Below are 19,751 nucleotides of genomic sequence, written 5' to 3'. Positions count from 1 at the left end.
GCACCAGTGGGAACAGTATTTATTCACATACCCCTGTCTATAACATTCATGATTTTAAATATCTCAAACAGATCTTATTACAACTCACCTGTTCCAAGGAGAATAACCCTAACCCCAGCTTCTTCAACCCACCCAAATAATTGATGTTTAGATTCCAGCATTTCGAGCAGCACAGCACAGGAACAGGCCCTTCGACCCACGATGTCTGTGCCAAGCATGATGCCAAATTAAACTAATCCCTTCTGCTTATGATCTATATCCCTCCATATTCATGTGCCTATCTAAGGATCTTTTGCACATCTCCCACTGCCATACTATCACGTCTGCTTCCACTACAACCTCCGGCAGCGCATTTCAGACACCTACCACTTTTAAAAAAAAACATGCCCCACACATCACCTTTAAACTTTCCACCTCTCACCTTAAAGCTATACATTAAAGAAACGTGTTCAGCATTTCTACCCTGGGGAAAAAGATTCTGGCTGCCTCTCATAATGTTATAAACTTCTATCAGGTCTCCCCTCAGCTTTCAATGCTCCAGAGAAAACAATCCAAGTTTGTCCAACCTCTCCTTATAGTGAATACCCTCTAATCCAAGGCAGCATTCTGGTGAACCTCTTTTGAACCCTCTCCAAACGTCTTCACATCCTTCCTGGTGATGGGGCAACCAGAACTGCACACAATACCCCAAGTGAGGCCTAATCAAAGTTTTATACAAAATGATCTCATAATTTTGGTAAATCTATTTTCTACCTTCTCTAAAGCCTTCAGATTGTTCCTAATGTGGGGCATCTCAATATAATGCTCCAGCTGTGCTGAACCAGTATTTTATAAAGGCTCACCTTGCTCTTTCACTGTTCCTTTTGAGAAAGCTCATGATCACATATGCCTATCTCCTCAACCTGCCGTCACTTTCAATGAACTACACACATATATCCATAGATCATTGTATCCCTGCACCCCTTTTAAAATGGTGCTTTCTAAGTTATTTTGCCATTATTTCATCATTTTCCCTATGAAAATGTGACATTTCAAATTTGTCAGCATTAAATTTTATCTTAAATTTCAATCCACACATTCCAACAGCCTTGGTTTATTATTTATGTTCTCTTCAAGGTTCATAACACCTTGAAATTTTGTGTCACTTGCAAATTTGGAATTTGTGCCTTGCACACATCCAAGTTCAAATTACTCATATCAAGAAAAGCACTGGTCTTAGTTAAACCAAGCTTTCCTAAAACCTTTTATAAGTATAATGTAAGCAAGAGGGCAGCTAAGGAAAGAGTAGTTCCCCTCAGGGAACAGTGGAAATCTGTGCATGGAGCCAGGGTACATGAACAAGGCCCCAAAGGAATATTGGTATTCTCCAGGGAGAAGGATGTGGAGGCTTGAGATTTGGAGGTACACTAATATTGGAGCACATTGGAGTGGATAAGTCCCCATGGCTTGATGGGATCTATCCCAGAATGCTAAAGGAAGAGACTGCTGGGGTTCTGACAGAGATTGTTGCATCTTCATTAGTTATGGGCAAGGTACCAGAAGACTGGAGGATAGTCAAGGTTCTTCCTTATTTAAGAAGGGCAGTAGCACTGAGCCTGAGAACAACAGGCCTGTGAGCCTTACATTGGTGGTAGGGAAGTTGTAGAAGGTTCTGAGGAGAAGGATTTATGTTCCTTTGGAACGGGCTGGAGGCCTGTGAGTAGTGGTGTTCCGCAGGGATCTGTGCTGGGACCTCTGCTGTTTGTGATGTACATAAATGACCTGGATGAGTATGTTGATGTATGGGTTATTAAGTTTGCAGATAATACCAAGATTGGTGGAGTTGTGAATAGCGTAGGAGACTGGCGACGGATACAGAGGGATATGGATCAGTTGCAGATGTGGGCAGAGAAATGGCAGATGGAGTGTAACCCTGATAAATGTGAGGTGTTGCACCTTGATCGGACTAATGTCAAGAGGCAGTACACTCTTAGGGGCAAGACCCTTAACTGTGTTGAAGAGCAGAGGGACCTTGGGGTGCAAGTCCATGACTCATTGAAAGTGGTTTCACTGGTTGATAGGGCGGTTAAGAAGGCTTATGGAATACTTGTTTTCATTCATCGAGGTATTGAGTATAGGAGTCAAGAAGTTATGATGCATCCCTATAGAACTCTGGTTAGGCCGCATTTAGAGCATTGTGTGCAATTCTGGTCACCTTACTTTTGGAAGGATGTCGAGGCTTCAGAGAAGGTGCAGAGGAGATTTACCAGGATGCTGCCTGGATTTGAGGGCGTGAGCTATCAGGAGATGCTGGACAAACTTGGGCTCTTTTCTCTGGAGTGGCAAGAGGCTGAGGGGTGATCTGATTGAGGTTTATAAGATTATGAGAGGCATAGATAGATAGCCAGTATCTTTTCCACAGGGTTGAAATGTCTAATACCAGAGGGCATGCATTTAAGTTGAGAGGGCGTCGGTTCAGAAGAGACGTGAGGGGTAAGTTTTTTACTGAGAGAGTGGTGGATGCCTGGAATGTGTTGCCTGATAGGGTGGTGGAGGCAAATTCATTGGTGGCTTTGAAGAGGGGCTTGGATGGGCACATGAATGAGAGGAAAATGGAGGGATACGGGCATTCTGTAGCTTGGAGGGATTAGCTATGTCGGCACAACATTGTGGGCCGAAGCGCCCGTTCTGTGTTGTACTGTTCTATGGAAAGGCAGGGACTGATTAGGAGAAGTTAGCATTGCTTTGTTCGGGGGGATCATGTCTCACAGATCAGATTGAGTTTTTGGAGGAGGTAACTAGGGATGAAGGTAGAGAAGTAGACGTGGTTTACATGGACTTCAGTGAGGCTTTTATCAAGGACTCACACAGTAGGGTGGTCCAGAAAGTTAATGCACAAGGGATCTCAAGTGTGTTGGTAAATTGGATCCAAAATTAGCTTAGTGATGATAGGGGACAGAGGGTAGTGGTGGATGGGTATTTTCCTGACTGGAAGTCTGTAACAAGTGGTGTACTGCAGGGATTGCTGCTGGAATTTTTGTTTGTAATATATATAAGTGACAGATGAAAATGTGGGGGGTTATGATTAGTAAATTTGCAGATATGAAAACTGGTGGCTTTGTAGAAAACAAAGAAGGTTATCTAAGGATACAGTGGGACATAGATCAGCTGGAAAGTTGGGCAGAGTGGTGGCAGATGGAATTTAATCCAGATAAGTGTGAGGTAATGCACTTTGGGAAGTAAAACGCTGATAGGACATATAAATGGCAGGGATCTGAGGAGCGTTGATGTTCAAACAGACCTTGGGGTGCAAGTCTATAGCTTGCTTAAAGTGGCAACACAGGTGGATAGGGTATAGAAAATGGCATTTGGTATGCTTGCCTTATAGGCCAAGTAATAGAGTACAAGAGTTGGGACATCATGTTGCAGCTGTATGAAACATCAATTTGACCACACTTGGAGTATTGTGCACAGTTCTGGTCACTACACTAAAGGAAGGATGTGGTAGCAATACAGAAAGTGCAGAAGAGATTCACCAGGATGTTGCCTGGAATAGAAACCGGAAGTTATTAAGTAGAAATTAGATGGGCTGGGTTTATCCTCACCAGAATGTAGGAGGCCAAGGGGTGACCATGTGGAGGTTTATAAAATTCTTTTTCCCAGGATGGGGGGGGGGGGGGGTCTATAACTAGAGGGCACAGGTTTAAGGTGAGAAGGTGAGTATATGGAATGAGCTGCCATATGAAGTGGCAAAGGCAATGTTTAAAAGATGTTTGGACAGTTACTTGGTCGTGAAAGGAGTGGAGGGCTAAAGCCTAATGCAGGCATATTGGATTAGCGTAGATGGACTTTACAGTCAGCATGGACAAGGTGGGCCAGAAGGGTCTGCTTCTGTGCTGTACTGTTCTAAGATAACTGAAGCAGACCATCCCAGGCAATATTCGGCTGAATCTTCTCTGCACCCTCTCCAATGCATTTACATCCTTCCTATATTGTGATGATCCGAACTGCACACAGTACTGCAGGTGAAGCCTGAAAAATGTTTTATTATAAAACTGTAACGTATAAAGATGTCCTAGCTTTTATATTCTACACCATGGCCAATGACAGCAAGCATCCCGTATGCCTTCTTCACCACCTTACCCTCCTGTACTGCCAACTTTAGACTTGTACTCCACAGTTCCTCTGCTCATCAACAACCCCTAGGACCCTCGGGTACATGCTGCATGTCCTACCCTTATTAAACCTTCCAAAATGCATCACCTCACACATCAGGATCAAGTTCCATCTGTCATCGTAAATACTGAGAGTCTCTGCCTCCATCATGCATGCGGAAAGGGTTCCAAATCTGAACCACCTTCTGGGTGAAAAAAAATCCTCTAAACCTCTTACTCCTTAAACTAAATCTCTGCCCTCCGGCCTGAGGCTCCGGCTCTGGGGCTCCGGCCCTGAGGCTCCGGGCCTGGGGCTCCGGGTCTGGGGCTCCGGCCCTGAGGCTCCGGGTCTGGGGCTCCGGGCCTGGGGCTCCGGGTCTGAGGCTCCGGCCCTGAGGCTCCGGGCCTGGGGCTCCGGGTCGAGGCTCCGGCCTGGGGCTCCGGGTCGAGGCTCCGGCCTGGGGCTCACCTATGTCCCTGCTCCTGCCCAAGCCCGGCCTGTGCCGAGCCCAGGGCAAGTTCTGGTGGATCTCCTCCTGTCCCGGTGTGGCCGCAGCCGCAGACGATACCCCGCTGTCAGTCACCCACCACATCCTGAAACCCTCCCGTCACCTCACGCCGCTGCCCTCCGGCTTTACACTGCCCGGCCCTGGGGCGAGACTCCCGGACGTGCCGGTTAACAGCCGCCCCCTCCGGGTCCGGGTGCTTCAGCTTCCCCCGGTGCCCGGCCCGCCGCGCCGAGCCCCCGCTTCCCGCCGGGCCCGGACCGTGCGGACCGGCCGGATGTCCGGGCAGCGGACGGAGGAGCGGGGCCGGGGCGGGCCCGGGCTCCGCCTGAGCGCCGCCGCCACGCCGGGGGCCAGGCCCCGGGCCGCCCCGCCCTCCAGCACGGCCCGAGCAGGACGCAGGCGGATGGCGGAGAGCCGCGCTTCGCTCCCCCGCCTCCGGGAGCCGCAGAGCAGCGGCGGCCCCAACTGCAGCCCGCGGTCGGGCCGCGGCCACCGCCGGCACCTGGGCCACGGTCACCGCCTGAGGAAAGTGACCCTGACCAAGCCCACCTTCTGCCAGCACTGCACCGACTTCATCTGGGGGCTCGGCGGCTTCCAGTGCGACCGTGAGTCCCACCGTCCTCATTGTGGGAGGAGAGCAGGGGGCGACGGGCCGAGGGGCTTGGGGAGGGAGAGCAGGGGGCGAGGGGCTTGGGGAGGGAGAGCAGGGGGCGACGGGCCGAGGGGTGTGGGGAGGGAGAGCAGGGGGGTGGGTAGGGTGGCGGGGGTTTGGGGGGGTAGGGTGGGGAGAGGGGGGGGGTAGGGTGGGGAGAGGGAGGTGGGCAGGGTGGGGGTGGGGTAGGGTAGGGTGTGAGGTGGGTAGGGTGGCGGGGGTTTGTGGGGGGGGGGGGTAGGGTGGGGGGAGGGAGGTGGATAGGGTGTGAGGGACCCCGGGCCGGGTTGTCTGTGGTTTGGATCCTCGCTGCACTGCTGCTGATGGTCCTGAGCCCAGAGGAAGGAGCTTGGGAGCTACCCCACCCAGATTTAATGCTGTAGTTAGGCTTCCCTCATTCGAGGTAAAAATGCCCTAAAATTCCATCTGAAGAGCTGAGTGTTTTGCTTCAGTCATAATAACAGCAGATCTGTAAAATTCGAACCAGGTCCTGTTGATCTGCATTCTTTCTCTGTGATGGTGATTTGATTTGTGGAGGCATCCAGCAGTGTTATCAGACTGAATATTGGAGCAACTTAAAGGGCTGAGTGGCCTCCTACTCCTGTTTGCTGTGTTGCTCTGCTCTGCTCTGATTGTAGACAGAGTGCATAGCGGGGAGGCTAGTTTCCGTGGTATACTGAGCTGTGTCCACAACTCTCTATAACTCTATATAGGTATAGGAAATAAGAAGAGAGGGAATGGGACCAATGGGATTGCTTCCTTGGGAGCAGGTTTAGACCCAGCGGCCTGAATATCCTCCTCTCTATTGTCACAAGTATAAACTTAGACATTCGCAGCTTAAATAAGATTCTGTGCACTGAGCAGAGCCTATACCTTGGAGTTCTAACTGGACTTGCAGAAATCTGTTTTGGTCTGTGTGTTTCTGAATATCTGAATGTCTATCATTTATATCAATATTCAATTTGTGGCTTAATCAGTTTCTTTTAATTGTAAATCTTAAGACCTTTGATGTTTTAACAATTAATCCTTGAGAACTACAAGCGGTAAATCTTCTGACATATCCAGAGTTGTGGACTCTAAAGTAAGAAATGATGGTATTGCTTTGTACATGGTGAAGAGCAAAGCAGTTATTTATTTTCTAACAACAACATATTTATATAACCCTATTTATAATTTACTTTATGTTTTTGGGATCTGGCATGGCTCACAAGGCCAGCATTGATTGACAAGTCCTAACTGCCCTTGAGAAGATGATGCGCCTTTATCCACTACTACCACAAAATGGTTGAGAGATTGTAGATGCAGTGGCAACGAAGGATTAGCAAAATTTCCAAGTGAGGATGGTGTGGGATTTGGCAGGGAATCTGCAGGTGCTGGTGTTCCCATACACTAAAGCTCCTGTTCTTGACAGTGAAGGATGTCGGTTTGGGACTGCTGTTGGAGGATCCAAGGAGGTTAACTGTGGAGCATTTTGTATATGGCGCACACTGCAACATGGTGCACCAGTGAAGTAGGGAATGAATGCTTAGACCAGTGAATGATGTGCTAATCAGGTGGGTTTCTTTGTTCCGGATAGAATCATGCTTTGTGCAAGTTGTTGAGCTGAGCGATTTCAGACAAATGGAGAGTTATCCATCTTACTGCTGACGTGTACTTTGTAGCTGGTGCAAAGACTTTCAGGAATCAAGAGGACACCCAATCTCTGACCAGCTCTTGCAACCGTAGTATTTAAGTTGTTGCTTCAGTGGAAATTCTAGTCAATGCTAGTCCCTGGGATGTTGATGGTGGAGGTTTCAGTGATGATAATGTAATTTCATGTTAGGTGGTTTGACTCTTTTGTTGGATGCAGTCCCTTCTTGGTACTTCTGTGGTTACTTGCCACTTAGGTTGTCTGGATCTTGCTGCATGGAGATGTAGTATACAAAAGGAAAGAGAAGGAGCTAAAGAGAACATTCTTCTCTTACGGGTTGAGACGGGGGATTAGTAATGGGAAATTGAGAGACGGAGAAGTTTGAAGCGATGATCGCTCTTTCACAGCTGAAGCTACTAAATCATCCCAATAGTGATCGATAATCAAGAGGCTATAGGGAGGGAGGAACTTAAAATAATCTCTTTCACGAGAGAAACAGTTCTCAGCAAAATACTGGGGCTAGAGGGTGACAGTTCCTTTGGACCTGATGGGCTGCAGCTGAAAGTCTGAATGGAAGTGGTTGCTGAGGTAGTGATGCATTGGTTGTGATATATGAAAATTCTCTGGATTTTGGAGAGGTCCCAGAGGATTGGAAAACAGTAAATATGACATCACTATTCAAGAAAGGGGGGAGACTGAAACAGGAAACTATAGGCCAGTTTGCCTAACATTAGTCATTGGGAAAATTGTGGAATCTGCTGTTAAAGAGGTAATGGCAAGACATTTGGAAAATCTTAACAGGGAACAGGCCCTTCGGCCTACTATGTCTGCGCCAACCACGACGACTACACGTGGTCTATATCTGTATTCTCTGCCTGTAAATGTCTCTATTGTATCTGCTGTCACTTCCCCTGGCAGTGTGTTCCAGGCACTTACCGTCTTCTGTGTTTAAAAAAAACTTGCACCACACAACTCCTTTGAACTTTCCCCTTCTCACCTTAAACCTCTGGAATTAGTTATGGGAAAACTTTGGACAGGCTCGGCTCGTTTTCCCTAGAACAAAGGAGGCTGAGGGTTGACCTGACACAAGTATATGAGATTATGAGAGGCATATAGCTCGGGTAGGTAGTCAGAATCTTTTTCTATGGTCGGGGTATCAATAAGTTTGAAGTGAGAATATGGAGTTTTAGAGGGGATTTGAGGGGAGGTGTTTTTCCAGTGTGTGGTCAGTATCTGGAACTCGCTGCCAGCGGAGGTGGTGGAAACATACAATCACGACATTTAAAAGACATTTAGACAGACTCTTAAATAGGCAAGGCATAGACGGACACAGAATTAGTGAAGGTCAAAGGGATTCATGTAGATGGGCAAAAAGGTCAGCATGGACGTGGTGGGCTGAAGGGCCCATTTCTGTGCTGTACACCTCTAACCCTAGTATTTTAAACTTAAATAAGGGTAGTCATGAAAGCAGAACCTGCTAAGGTGAACTGGTACATTAGGTTAAGCCATTGGTCAATCAAGATGCATTTTGAGATGAGTGAGGGAGTCTTTGAGAATGTGCAAAATAAATACATTCTAAGAAAGAAAAATTCCAATCGATACAATCGCTGTCATGAAGGAGGTAGTGATGAGCAAACTGATGGGCCTGAGGTAGACAAGTCCCTTGGTCATGATGGGATGCATCCCAGGGTACTGAAAGAAATGGTACAAGTTATAGTAGAGGCTTTGTGATAATTTACAAGAATTCTCTGGACTCTGGCAGGTCCCGGCGAAATGGAAGACAGTGAATGTCATGCCACTGTTTAAAAAAGGATGTTGGCAAAAGGCGGGTAACTATAGGCCAGTTAGCTTAATGCCTGTAGTCGGAAAAATGCTTGAAGCTATCATTAAGGAAGAAATAGCAAGACATCCGGATAGAAGTCGTTCCATCAGGCAGACACAACATGGATTCAGGAAGGGCAGGTCCTGTTTGACAAACTTACTGGAGTTCTTTGAGGATACAATGAGGCAGTGGATAGAGGGGAACAGGTGGATGTTATATTCTTGGATTTCTGGAAGGTGTTCGATAAGGTGCTGCATAAAAGACTTATCCATAAGATAAGTCTGCATGGAGTTGGGGGTAAGGTATTGGCATGGATAGAGGATTGGTTAACCAATAGAAGGCAGAGCATTGGGATAAATGGGCATTTCTCTGGTTGGCAATCAATGGTGAGCGGGGTGCCGCAGGGGTCGGTGCTGGGCCTGCAACTGTTCACGTTATACATTAACGGTTTGGAAGAGTGGACCAAGTGTAGCGTAGCTAAGTTTGCTGATGACACTCAACTGAGTGGAAAAGCAAATTGTGCAGAGGATGCGGAGAGTCTGCAGAGAGAGATAGATAGGTTAAGTGAGTGGGCAAGGTTCTGGCAGATGGACTACAATGTTGGTAAATGTGAGGTCATCCACTTTGCAAGGAAAAATAGATCAGATTATTATTTAAATAGTGAAAGATTACAGCATGCTTTTGTGCAGAGGGACTTGGAAGTTCTCGTGCATGAATCTCAAAAGGTTGGTTTGCAGATGCAACAGGTCATCAAGAAGGCAAATGGAATGTCGGCCTTCATTGCTGGAGGGATTGAATTTAAGAGCAGTGAGGTTATGCTGCAACTGTACAGGGTACTGGTGAGGCCACACCTGGAGTACTGCGTGCAGTTCTGGTCTCAGTGCAGAGGAGGTTCACCAGGTTCATTACGGAGATGAGGGGTTAGCCTATGAGTCGCCTGGGACTATACTTGCTGGAATACAGAAGAATGAGAGGGGATCTTATAGAAACATATAAAATTATGAAAGAGATAGATAAGATAGTGGCAGGAAGGTTGTTTCCACTGGTGGGTGAGACTAGAACTGGGGCACATCACCTCAAGATTCAGGGGAATAGATTTAGGACGGAGATTGCTTTTCCCAGAGAGTAGTGAATCTGTGGAATTCTGCCCAGGGAAGCTGTAGAGGCTACCTCATTAAATATATTTAAGACACAGTTCAATAGATTTTTGCATAGTAGGGGAATTAAGGGTTATGGGGAAAAGGCAGATAGGTGGATCTGAGTCCACGGCCAGATCAGCCAGGATCTATTGAATGGCGGAGCAGACTTGATGGGCTAGATGGCTGACTCCTGCTCCTATTTCTTATGTTCTTATGAAGGTCCCAACATTTATGATTAACTAAAAAAGTTAAAGATGGTAACAAACTTAAAGAAAAAGTATATGATTGTACAAAAACAGCTGGTGGCTCAGATATTGGGCAGAATATAAAAACAGCAAAGAGCAATTAAAAGATTAATCAGGAAGGAAAGAGTGGGGGCCAGGATAAAGCTAACTAGAAATACCTAGAGCTAACCAGAAATACCAAAAGCTAACCAGAAATACCAAAATCAATAGCGACAGTTTCTATAGATATTTTTAAAGGAATTGAATTAACAAGTTGAATGTTGGTTCTGTAGAAAGTGAGGCTGGAGAATTAATAATGGATAACAAGGACAAGGCAGATAAGTGTGCATCAGTCTTCACTTTAGAAGATGCAAGTTACGGTCCACAGCTGTAAATCTGGAATTGGAAGGAACAGAGGAACTTGGGAAAAATTGCAAACACCAGTGAAGTGGTACAAAGCAAAATGTTGAAGCTACAGACTGACATGTCTCCAGATCTTGGTGGATTTCATGGTGGAGTCTTAAAAGAAGTAGCTAATGAGGTTCAGTCCTGATGCAGGGTCATGACCCAAAACATTGACCATCCCTTTGCCTCTACGGATGCAGATTGACCAAGTGAGTTCTTTCAGCTGTTTAATTTTTGGCCAGTGAGATTGTTATGTATTAGATTTAATTTTCCACAATTCCCTAGATTTGGGAAGAATCAATTCGATTGTAAAACAGCAAATATAAACTATTTTACTTAAAAAGGGCTAATACAGACAAGGTTGCTTAACACCTGCCATAGGGAAAATGTTAGAAATTATTACTAAAGAGGAGCTTTTGTTGTAACAGGGCACTATAATAAAAATCAAGGTAATGAGGCAAAGTCAACATGGTTTTCTGAATGGGAGACGGTATGACCAATTTATTAATGTTCTCTGAAGAAGTAACTTGTTGTAGGTAAAGGGGAACTCAGATGTACTTTACCTAGATTTCTAAGAGCCATTTAATAAGGTGCCACCTCAGAGGTTATTGGGGAAATTAAAATCTCACCATGTAGAAGGGAACACTTGGTGTGGAACAAAGATTGGTTGGCTTAACAGAGAATGGATTGAAGGCATAAGTAGGTGACTTTCTGGTTGGCAAGATGTAACAAGTGATATCACATATGAACTAGTGTTGTGGCCTCACTAACACCATTTAACAGGTGTCTAGTTGAGCACTTGAATTGCTTAGGTATTGAAGGCCACTGGCCAAGAGCTGGAAGACAGGATAAATACGGAAGGTGCCCAATGGTCAGCATGGATGTAGTGGGCCGAATGGCCTGATTCCATGCTCTGCAACTCTATGACTGTGACTTAATTTCTTACAATTTATTTAAATGTCTTGGATGGAGGCACTGAGGTTTTGGTGCTAAATCTGCTGAAGACACAAAAGTCTAGTATGCAGGGGGCCGCAAGTAATTAGGAAAGCTAGCAGAATGTTACCATTTATTGGGAGGGAATTGAACATAAAAGGAGGGAGGTTATGTTTCATTTCTCTGGAGCATTAGTGAGACCACAATTTGAGTTCTGTGTGCAGTATTTATCTCCTTACTCACATATCAACATATTGAATGTCATTCAGAGAAAGTTTATATAGAACATAGAACAGCACAAGGCTGGACAGGCCATTCTACCCACGATGTTGTGTCAATCCTGATGCCAATTTATACTAAATGTCCTCCTCCTGTGTATCATCCATATCCCTCCATTCCCTTAATATTCATGTGTCTATCTAAAAGCCTCTTAAACTTCACCAAAAAATTGCCCTTCATATCGCCTTTAAACTTACCCCCTCTAACCTTAAAAGCACGTCCTCTGGTGTTTGACATTTATACCATAGGGAAATGATTCTGACTGTCTACCCTATCTATGCCTCTCATAATTTTAAAAAAGCTCTATTAGGTCTCCCCTCAGCCTCCAACGGTCCAGGGAGAAGAACCCAGTTTTGTCCAACCTTTCTTTGTAGCTCATACCCTCTAAATCCAGGCAGCATCCTGGCGAACCTCTTCTGCACCCTCTCCACAATCTTCACATCCTTCCTGTAATGGGGCGACCAGAACTGCACACAATACTCTAAGTGCAGTCTGACTAATGTTTTATATAGCTGCAGCATGGCTTTCTTACTCAGCAGCCCTACCAATGAAGGCAAGCATGCCATATGCCTTTTTTACCACCTCATCCACTTGTGTCGCCACTTTCCGTGAACTATGGACCTGGACCCCAAGATCCCTCTGTACCTCAATGCTATTAAGGGCCCTACCATTAACAGTTTCATTTGACCTCCCAAAGTGCAACACCTTGCTTTTTTTCATCTTCTGTTGACAGACTACATTTTTTTCAGTTCTGATGTAAAGTCATTCACCTGAAACATGAATCCCGTTTTTCTCCCAATTGCATTTACAGAATTTTCTATTTCCTTATTATTGACGCTAGCTTCATTCCAAGAGATTTAATTAATTGACTTTCAATTCCCCAGCTGCAGTGGCAGTATTTGAAATAATGACCCAATTGGTATGTAAATTGGTTTAATATTGTCACATGTACCAAGGTACAGTGAAAAACTTGTCTTGCATACCTTCCATACAGATCAATTCATTGCAACAGTGCATTGAGGTAGTACAAGGGAAAACAATAATAGAATGCAGAATAAAGTGTTACAGTTACAGAGAATGTGCGGTTTAGGCAGACAGTAAGGTGCAAGGCCTTAACGAGATAGACTGTGAGGCCAAGAGCCCATCTTATCGTACAAGGGGACTGTTCAATAGTCTTATAATAATGGGTTAGAAGCTGTCCTTGAGCCTGGTGGTACATGTTTTCAGACTTTTGTATCTTCTACCTGATGGGTAGGGATTGGGGGAGGAGAAGAGAGAATGTCTGGGGTGGGTGCGGTCTCTGATTATGCTGGCTGCTTTACCGATGCAGTGAGAAGGGTAGACAGAGTCCGTGGAAAGGAGGTTGGTTTCTGTGATGTGTTGAGCTGTGTCCACAACTCTCTGCAGTTTCTTTTGATCACGGGCAGAGCAGTTGCCATACCAAGCTGTGATGCACCTGGATAGGATGCTTTATATGGGGCATTGATAAAAATTGGTGAGCGTCAAAGGGAACGTGCCAAATTTCTTTAGCCTCCTGAGGAAGTAGAGGCACTGGTGAGCTTTCTTGGCCATGGCGTCTACATGGTTGGACCAGGACAGGCTATTGGTGATGTTCGCTCCTAGGAACTTGAAGTTCTAACCCTCTTGACCTCAGCACGGTTGATGTAAACAGGAGCATATGCATTTCCCCCTTTCCTGAAGTCAATGACCAGTTCTTTTGCTTTGCTGACGTTGAGGGAAAGGTTGTTGTCATGACACCATGTCACTAGATTTTCTATCTCCTTCTCGTACTCTGACTCATTGTTATTTGAGATCCAGCCCACTACGGTGGTGTCATCTGCAAACTTGTAGATGGAGTTTGAGCAGACTCTGGCCACACAGTCATGAGTGTATAGGGAGTAGAGTAGAGATCTGAGGGCGCAGTCTTGTGGGGCAAGAATGTTGAGAATAATCGTGGCCAGGTGTTGCTGCCTATCCTTACCGATTGGGGTCTGTTGGTCAGGAAGTCAAGGATCCACTTGCAAAGGGAGGTGTTGAGTCCCAGGTCCAGGAGTTTGGTGATGAGTTTGCATGGAATTATAGTATTGAAGGTGGAGCTGTAGTCAATAATGATCTAACATAGGTGTCTTTACTGTCCAGATGCTTTCTGTATTCACATTAATGCATTGCCTTTTGTCAATGTGGACTGAAGCTTGGCTACTGGAAATGCCAAGGGGCAGCCTGATAGAAGTATATAAGATTATGAGAGGCATGGATAGGGTGGAAGTGTCAAATACTGGAGGGTGTAGACTTAAGGGAGATGGGGAAAGTTTAAGAGAGATTTGTGAGGCAAGTTTCTTTACACAGAGAGTGGTGGGTGCCTGGAAGATGCTGTCAGGGGAAGTGGTGGAATCAGATACGATAGCAACATTTAAGAGACATTTTGACAAGCACAAGAACAGGCAGGGAATGGAGGGATATAGACAATGTGCAGGCAGATGGGATTAGTTTAAATTGGCATCATGTTTGGCAAAGACATTGTGGACTGAAGGGCCTGTTCCTGTGCTGTACTGTTCTATGTTCTATCCTGAGATTCTGGAGGAGTCGACGAAGGAATTGCTGGTTGCACTGGCCCTAAGCAGTCTTGAGTTTAAAAGAATGAGGGGTGTTCTCAATGAAGGATATAAAATTCTTGTTGGGTTTGACAGGGAATATTCAGCCCCTCCCCCGACATTCTGGCTTCTGCCCACTTCCTTTCCAGTCCTGAAGAAGGGTCTTGGTCTGAAATGTTGACTGTTCATTTCCCTCCAAAGATGCTGCCTGACCTGCTGAGTTCCTCAGGCATTTTGTGTGTGTTGATGTTTGCCTGTCTGTGTAGGAACTGCGAATTACAGTTTCAAAGTAAGGGTTGGGCGTTCAGGACAAATGAGAAGAAATTTCCTCATCTAGTGGATAATGAATCTTGAATCCTCTGCTCAGGAGAACTGTGGAGGCTGAGTTGATAAGGTGGTTAAATTTTTAGATATCAAAGGTGTCAAGGGATATGGGTTAATGTAGGAAAATGGCACTGAGCTAAAAGGTGGACTATGGTCTTATGGCAGAGCTCGTGGTTGCCTCCTGCTTTTGCTTCATGGATTCGTTAGTGGAGTCATTACGATTTTTAAGATTACATGGTCCAGGACAGTTGCATTTATTTTAATCTACCTATAAAAATGCTTTGCTTTTACCTGCAAATAACAAATATGGCACTATTTCATACCTAAGGACTATTCCAAGAACAAGTTGTTGCTTGCATGTGTTGTATCTGAAAAATCTGTTGTGGTCAGGAAACCATGGATTCATAAAAACACGAGGTGCTAAGTAAGTTTAACTTTGGATAAGAGAGCCATCACATCCTATACGTTTACAATCATAGTTGAGGGCTAAGAAAATTAATACTTTGGCCAGAGCTGTCCTTTCTATACAGCTGGCTTTGTGACCACCTGCAATGTTTCCTGTTAAGACCTCTATTCCACCAGTTCTGGCTTTGTGAATCCACAGTTAACTTTACCCCAGCATTAGCTGCTGAGCCTCCATGAACCAAGACCCTAAGGTCTAAAATTTCTTTCCTTGCCCTATCTATATTTCTCAAAGGAAGTTTTGGTCTGTTATCACCTTATCTTGATGTTGAATTCTGTTTTGAATGCTTCTACAAAACGTATTCCTTTATTAAATATGCTGTGTTAATGCAGGTTGCTGAGACTGAGCGTATGTCCTAATCTGCTGATGGCAATGCTTGAAAATGGGAGTGTTAGAAACATGCGTCATGGAAAAAAGAATCCATGATTGTAATTTGTTGTGCCTCAACTTGTTTTACCTCAATGGACTCAACCTTACATACCCATACTTACAATGACACACCCAATCTTTTGACCCGAGCACACAAACATGAGTTCCAACATACCCTATCTGACACAAAGCTCTACAGAGGTGGTAACTGTCTCTATCTACCAATTCCAATTATTAATTGGTATTGGTTTATTATTGTCACGTACCGAGGTACAGTGAAAAACTTGTCTTACAAACCGATCTTACAGGTCAATTCATTACACAGTGCAGTTACATTGAGTTAGTACAGAGTGCTTTGATGTAGTACAGGTAACAAAAACAATAACAGTACAGAGTAAAGTGTCACAGCGACAGAGAAAGTGCAGTGCAATAAGGTGCAAGGTCACAACAAGGTAGATCGTGAGGTCATGAGGTCATAGGTCATAGTCCATCTCATTGTATAAGGGAACTGTTCAATAGTCTTATCACTGTGGGTAGAAGCTGTCCTTAAGTCTGGTGGTACGTGCCCTCAGGCTCCTGTATCTTCTACCCGATGGAAGAGGAGAGAAGAGAGAATGTCACGGGTGGGTGGGGTCTTTGATTATGCCGGCTGCTACACCAAGACAACGAGAGGTAAAGACAGAGTCCAAGGAGGGGAGACTGGTGCCCGTGATGTGCTGGGCTGTGTCCACAACTCTCTGCAGCTTCTTGCTGTCTTGGGCAGAGCAGTTGCCATACCAAGCCGTGATACATCCTGATAGGATGCTTTCTATGGTGCATCAGTAAAAGTTGGTGAGAGTCAAAGGGGACAAACCAAATTTCTTTAGCCTCCTGAGGAAGTAGAGGTGCTGGTGAGCTTTCTTGGCCATGGCATCCATGTGGTTTGTCCAGGACAGGTTGTTGGTGATGTTCACTCCCAGGAACTTGAAGCTGTCAACCCTCTCGACCTCAGCACCATTGATGTAGACAGGTGTATGTACACCGCCCCCTTTCCTGAAGTCAATGACCAGCTCTTTAGTTTTGTTGGCATTGAGGGAAAGGTTGTTGTCATGACACCATTCCACTAAGCTCTCTATCTCCTTCCTGTACTCCGATTCATCACTGTTTGAGATATGGCCTACAACGGTAGTATCATCTGCAAACTTGTAAATGGAGTTAGAGCAGAATCTGGCCACACAGTCATGAGTGTATAGGGAGTAGAGTAGAGGGCTGAGGACGCAGCCTTGAGGTGCACCAGTGTTGAGAATAATCGTGCTGGAGGAATTGCTGCCTATCCTCACTGATTGTGGTCTGTTTGTTAGAAAGTCAAGGATCCAGTTACAGAGGGAGGTGTTGAGTCCTAGGTCTTGGAGTCTGGTGACAAGCTTGTTTGGTATTATTGTATTGAAGGCAGAGCTGTAGTCAATAAACAATAGTCTGACGTTAGTGTCCTTACTGTCCAGTGTAGAACTGTTTCGGCGATAGGCGAATTGCAATGGGTCTAGGTTGTCTGGTAGGCTGGAGTTGATGCGTGCCATGACCAGCCTCTCAAAGCACTTCATGATGGTGGATGTCAGAGCCACTGGTCAGTAGTCATTGAGGAATGTTACCTTGCTTTTCTTTGGTACCGGAATGATAGTGGTCTTCTTAAAACAGGAGGGAACCTGAGATTGAAGCAGGGAGAGGTTGAATATGTCCGCAAATAAGCCTCCAGTATTCTCACTCTTGTCACAGAATTCTGTCTTTAAAATTTAGGAAGAATGAAATTTAACAAAGGAAATGCTAGAAATATTCGTCAGATCAGGCAAGACCCGTGGAGAGAGAAACAGTCAACGTTTCACGTTGGCGAAAATAAAAACAACTGCAGATGCTGGAATCTGGAGCAACAAACTCTCTGCTGGAGGAACTCAGCAGATCGAGCAGTATCTGTTAGTGGGGGGGAGGAAGGAGTATCACCTTCCTTAGAGACATTGAGTAATACAGCACTGAAACAGGCCTTTCGGCCCAAATCATCCATGCCGACCAAATGCTCATCTAATCGACCAATCTGCCGGGATTGGAGAGCATGTCTTATGAGGATAGGTTGAGTGAGCTGGGGCTTTTCTCTTTGGAGAGAAGGAGGATGAAAGGTGACTTGATAGAGATGTACAAGATGATAAGAGGCACAGATCGAGTGGACAGTCAGAGACTTATTCCCAGGGCGACAATGGCTAACACGAGAGGGCATAATCTTAAGGTGATTGGAGGAAGGTATAAAGGGGGATGTCAGGGGTAAGTTTTTTTTTTACACAGAGAGTGGTGGGTGCGTGGAATGCACTGCCAGCAGAGGTTGTGGGGGCAGATACATTAGGGACATTTAAGGGACTCTGAGACGCATGAATGATAGAGGAATGGAGGGCTATGTGGGAGGGAAGGGTTAGATAGATCTTAGAGCAGGATAAAATGTTGGTACAACATTGTGGGCCAAAGGGCCTGTACTGTGCTGTAATGTTCCATGTTCTAAGCTAGTCCTATTTGTCTTATCAGATTCCAGCCCTGGTTCCTGCATAGCAACCAGCTTCACCCTGCCCTCCCTGTACCTGGCTCCATTTGGCTCTTCTTTTTGTCTGTTTCCATCTATTACCCATCTGCTTCTATGTCTCTCAACTCCACTCTCCCTCACCCCCACCCCTACCTGGCTTCATCTGCCCATCATCCTTCACACCTCCTTGGTCCACAATCACCCACTGGCCCCTGACTCACCACCTCCCTTTTTACATCAGCAATCTTCCCTCTACACTCCTGATGCAGGGTTTCAAACTGAAATGTTGACTTTTTCCCAGGGAAAGGGAATCAAAAACTAGAGGCAATAAGTCTAAGGTGAAAGGGGAAAGATATAAAAGGGACGTATGGGGTAACTTCAGGCAGAGGGTGGTGAGTCTATGGATTGAGCTGCCAGAGGAAGTGGTTGAGGCAGGTACAGTAACAACATTTAAAAGACATTTGCACAGGTACATGGATGGGAAAGGTTTAGAGGGATATGGGTCAAATGCAGGTAAATGAGACTAGCTTAGATGGGCATCTTGGTCGGCATGGACAAGTTGGGCTGAAGGGCTTGTTTCCAGGCTGTAGGACTCAATGACTCTATGGTATGTCTTAGCCAGAACACTGGAGATAATTTCCCTGCTTTTCTTTGAAATTGTACTGTGGGATATTTTATGCCACCCTGGTGAGTGAAGGGCCCGTTCCCTTGCTGTATTACCCTGACTCTAATTCTTTCCCCCATAGATGCTGCTTGACCATCTCTGTAGGTTGTTCCTCAAGGGGCATGGGTAGGTGACTGAACTCCACGAGCCTGCACAGCCATTCAGTCAGGTCACGGCTAATTTCATTGTAACCTCAGCTCTGCACACCTGTCTCACTCTGGTGACCTTCCATTCCACTGCTCTTCAAGTATCCATCTACCTCTATGTTCAGATGCTGCTTCCACCACCTTTTGAGGAAGAGAACTCCAAAAAATCTCAACACTCAGAGATGAAAGTTCATCTTGTCTCTGTCTTAAATGGGCCTTTCTTTATTTTAAAGCAGTGATTCCTAGTTCCAGCTTTGGTCAAGAGGAAACACGCTCTGCATGCTCTACCCTCTCAAGACCTCTCAGAATCTTGTACATTTCAATCAAGTCACCACTCACTCTTCTAGACCAGTGAGTACAGACTTAGCCTGTCCAACCTTTCCTCATCAGAAACACCACCTATTCCAGGCACCAGTCTAGTAGGTCTTTTCTGAACAATTTCCAATGCAATAGCATCCTTTCTTAAATGAGACCAGCACTCTACACAGTACAGGTCTTCCCCAGGTTACGTTCCTGTGAGCTGTTCATAACCCGAACAGTTCGTAAGTTGGAAATGCAGCCAAGAGCCAAGTTCCCACATGGCAGAAGTTGTTGACAGGCCCACAGCAGCCAGCAAATCCACCCCCACACGTCTCCCAAATGCTTGTTTGTATGTATGGGCTGTTCGTCAGTCGGGCATTTGTAAGCTGGGGAGGACTTGTACTCTGCATGTCCTCTCACCAATGCCTAATGCAGTTGAAGCAAAACCTCCCTACTTTTGGATTCAGTTTTCTTAGCAATAAAGACTAACGTTTTGTTAGCTTTCCTAAATACTTGCTCTACCTGCATATTAGCCTCTTACAAATCATGCACTAGGACACCCAGATCTCTCTACATCTTGGCAATCTCTTACCATTTACATAATGTACTTCATTATTTTTCCTGTCAAA

The 19,751-nt window shown here is 45.5% G+C and overlaps 1 protein-coding gene across 1 annotated transcript in view; it reads left to right on the top strand.

Annotated features, from left to right (window-relative positions):
* Positions 1-4,584: 4,584 nt before the first annotated feature.
* The window catches only part of LOC127580818 (diacylglycerol kinase theta-like), a 200,583-nt gene continuing 185,416 nt past the window's right edge, over positions 4,585-19,751 (top strand). The window contains 1 exon segment of the mRNA XM_052034735.1: positions 4,585-5,247. Within this exon segment, the coding sequence (XP_051890695.1) occupies positions 4,605-5,247 (643 nt within the window). The 5' untranslated portion in view covers positions 4,585-4,604.

This window comes from Pristis pectinata, chromosome 2 (assembly GCF_009764475.1).
Source record: "Pristis pectinata isolate sPriPec2 chromosome 2, sPriPec2.1.pri, whole genome shotgun sequence".
Taxonomy (NCBI): Eukaryota; Metazoa; Chordata; class Chondrichthyes; order Rhinopristiformes; family Pristidae; genus Pristis; species Pristis pectinata.
The sequence above is the reverse complement of the archived record's forward strand: the minus strand, read 5'-3'. Positions and strand labels throughout refer to the sequence as shown.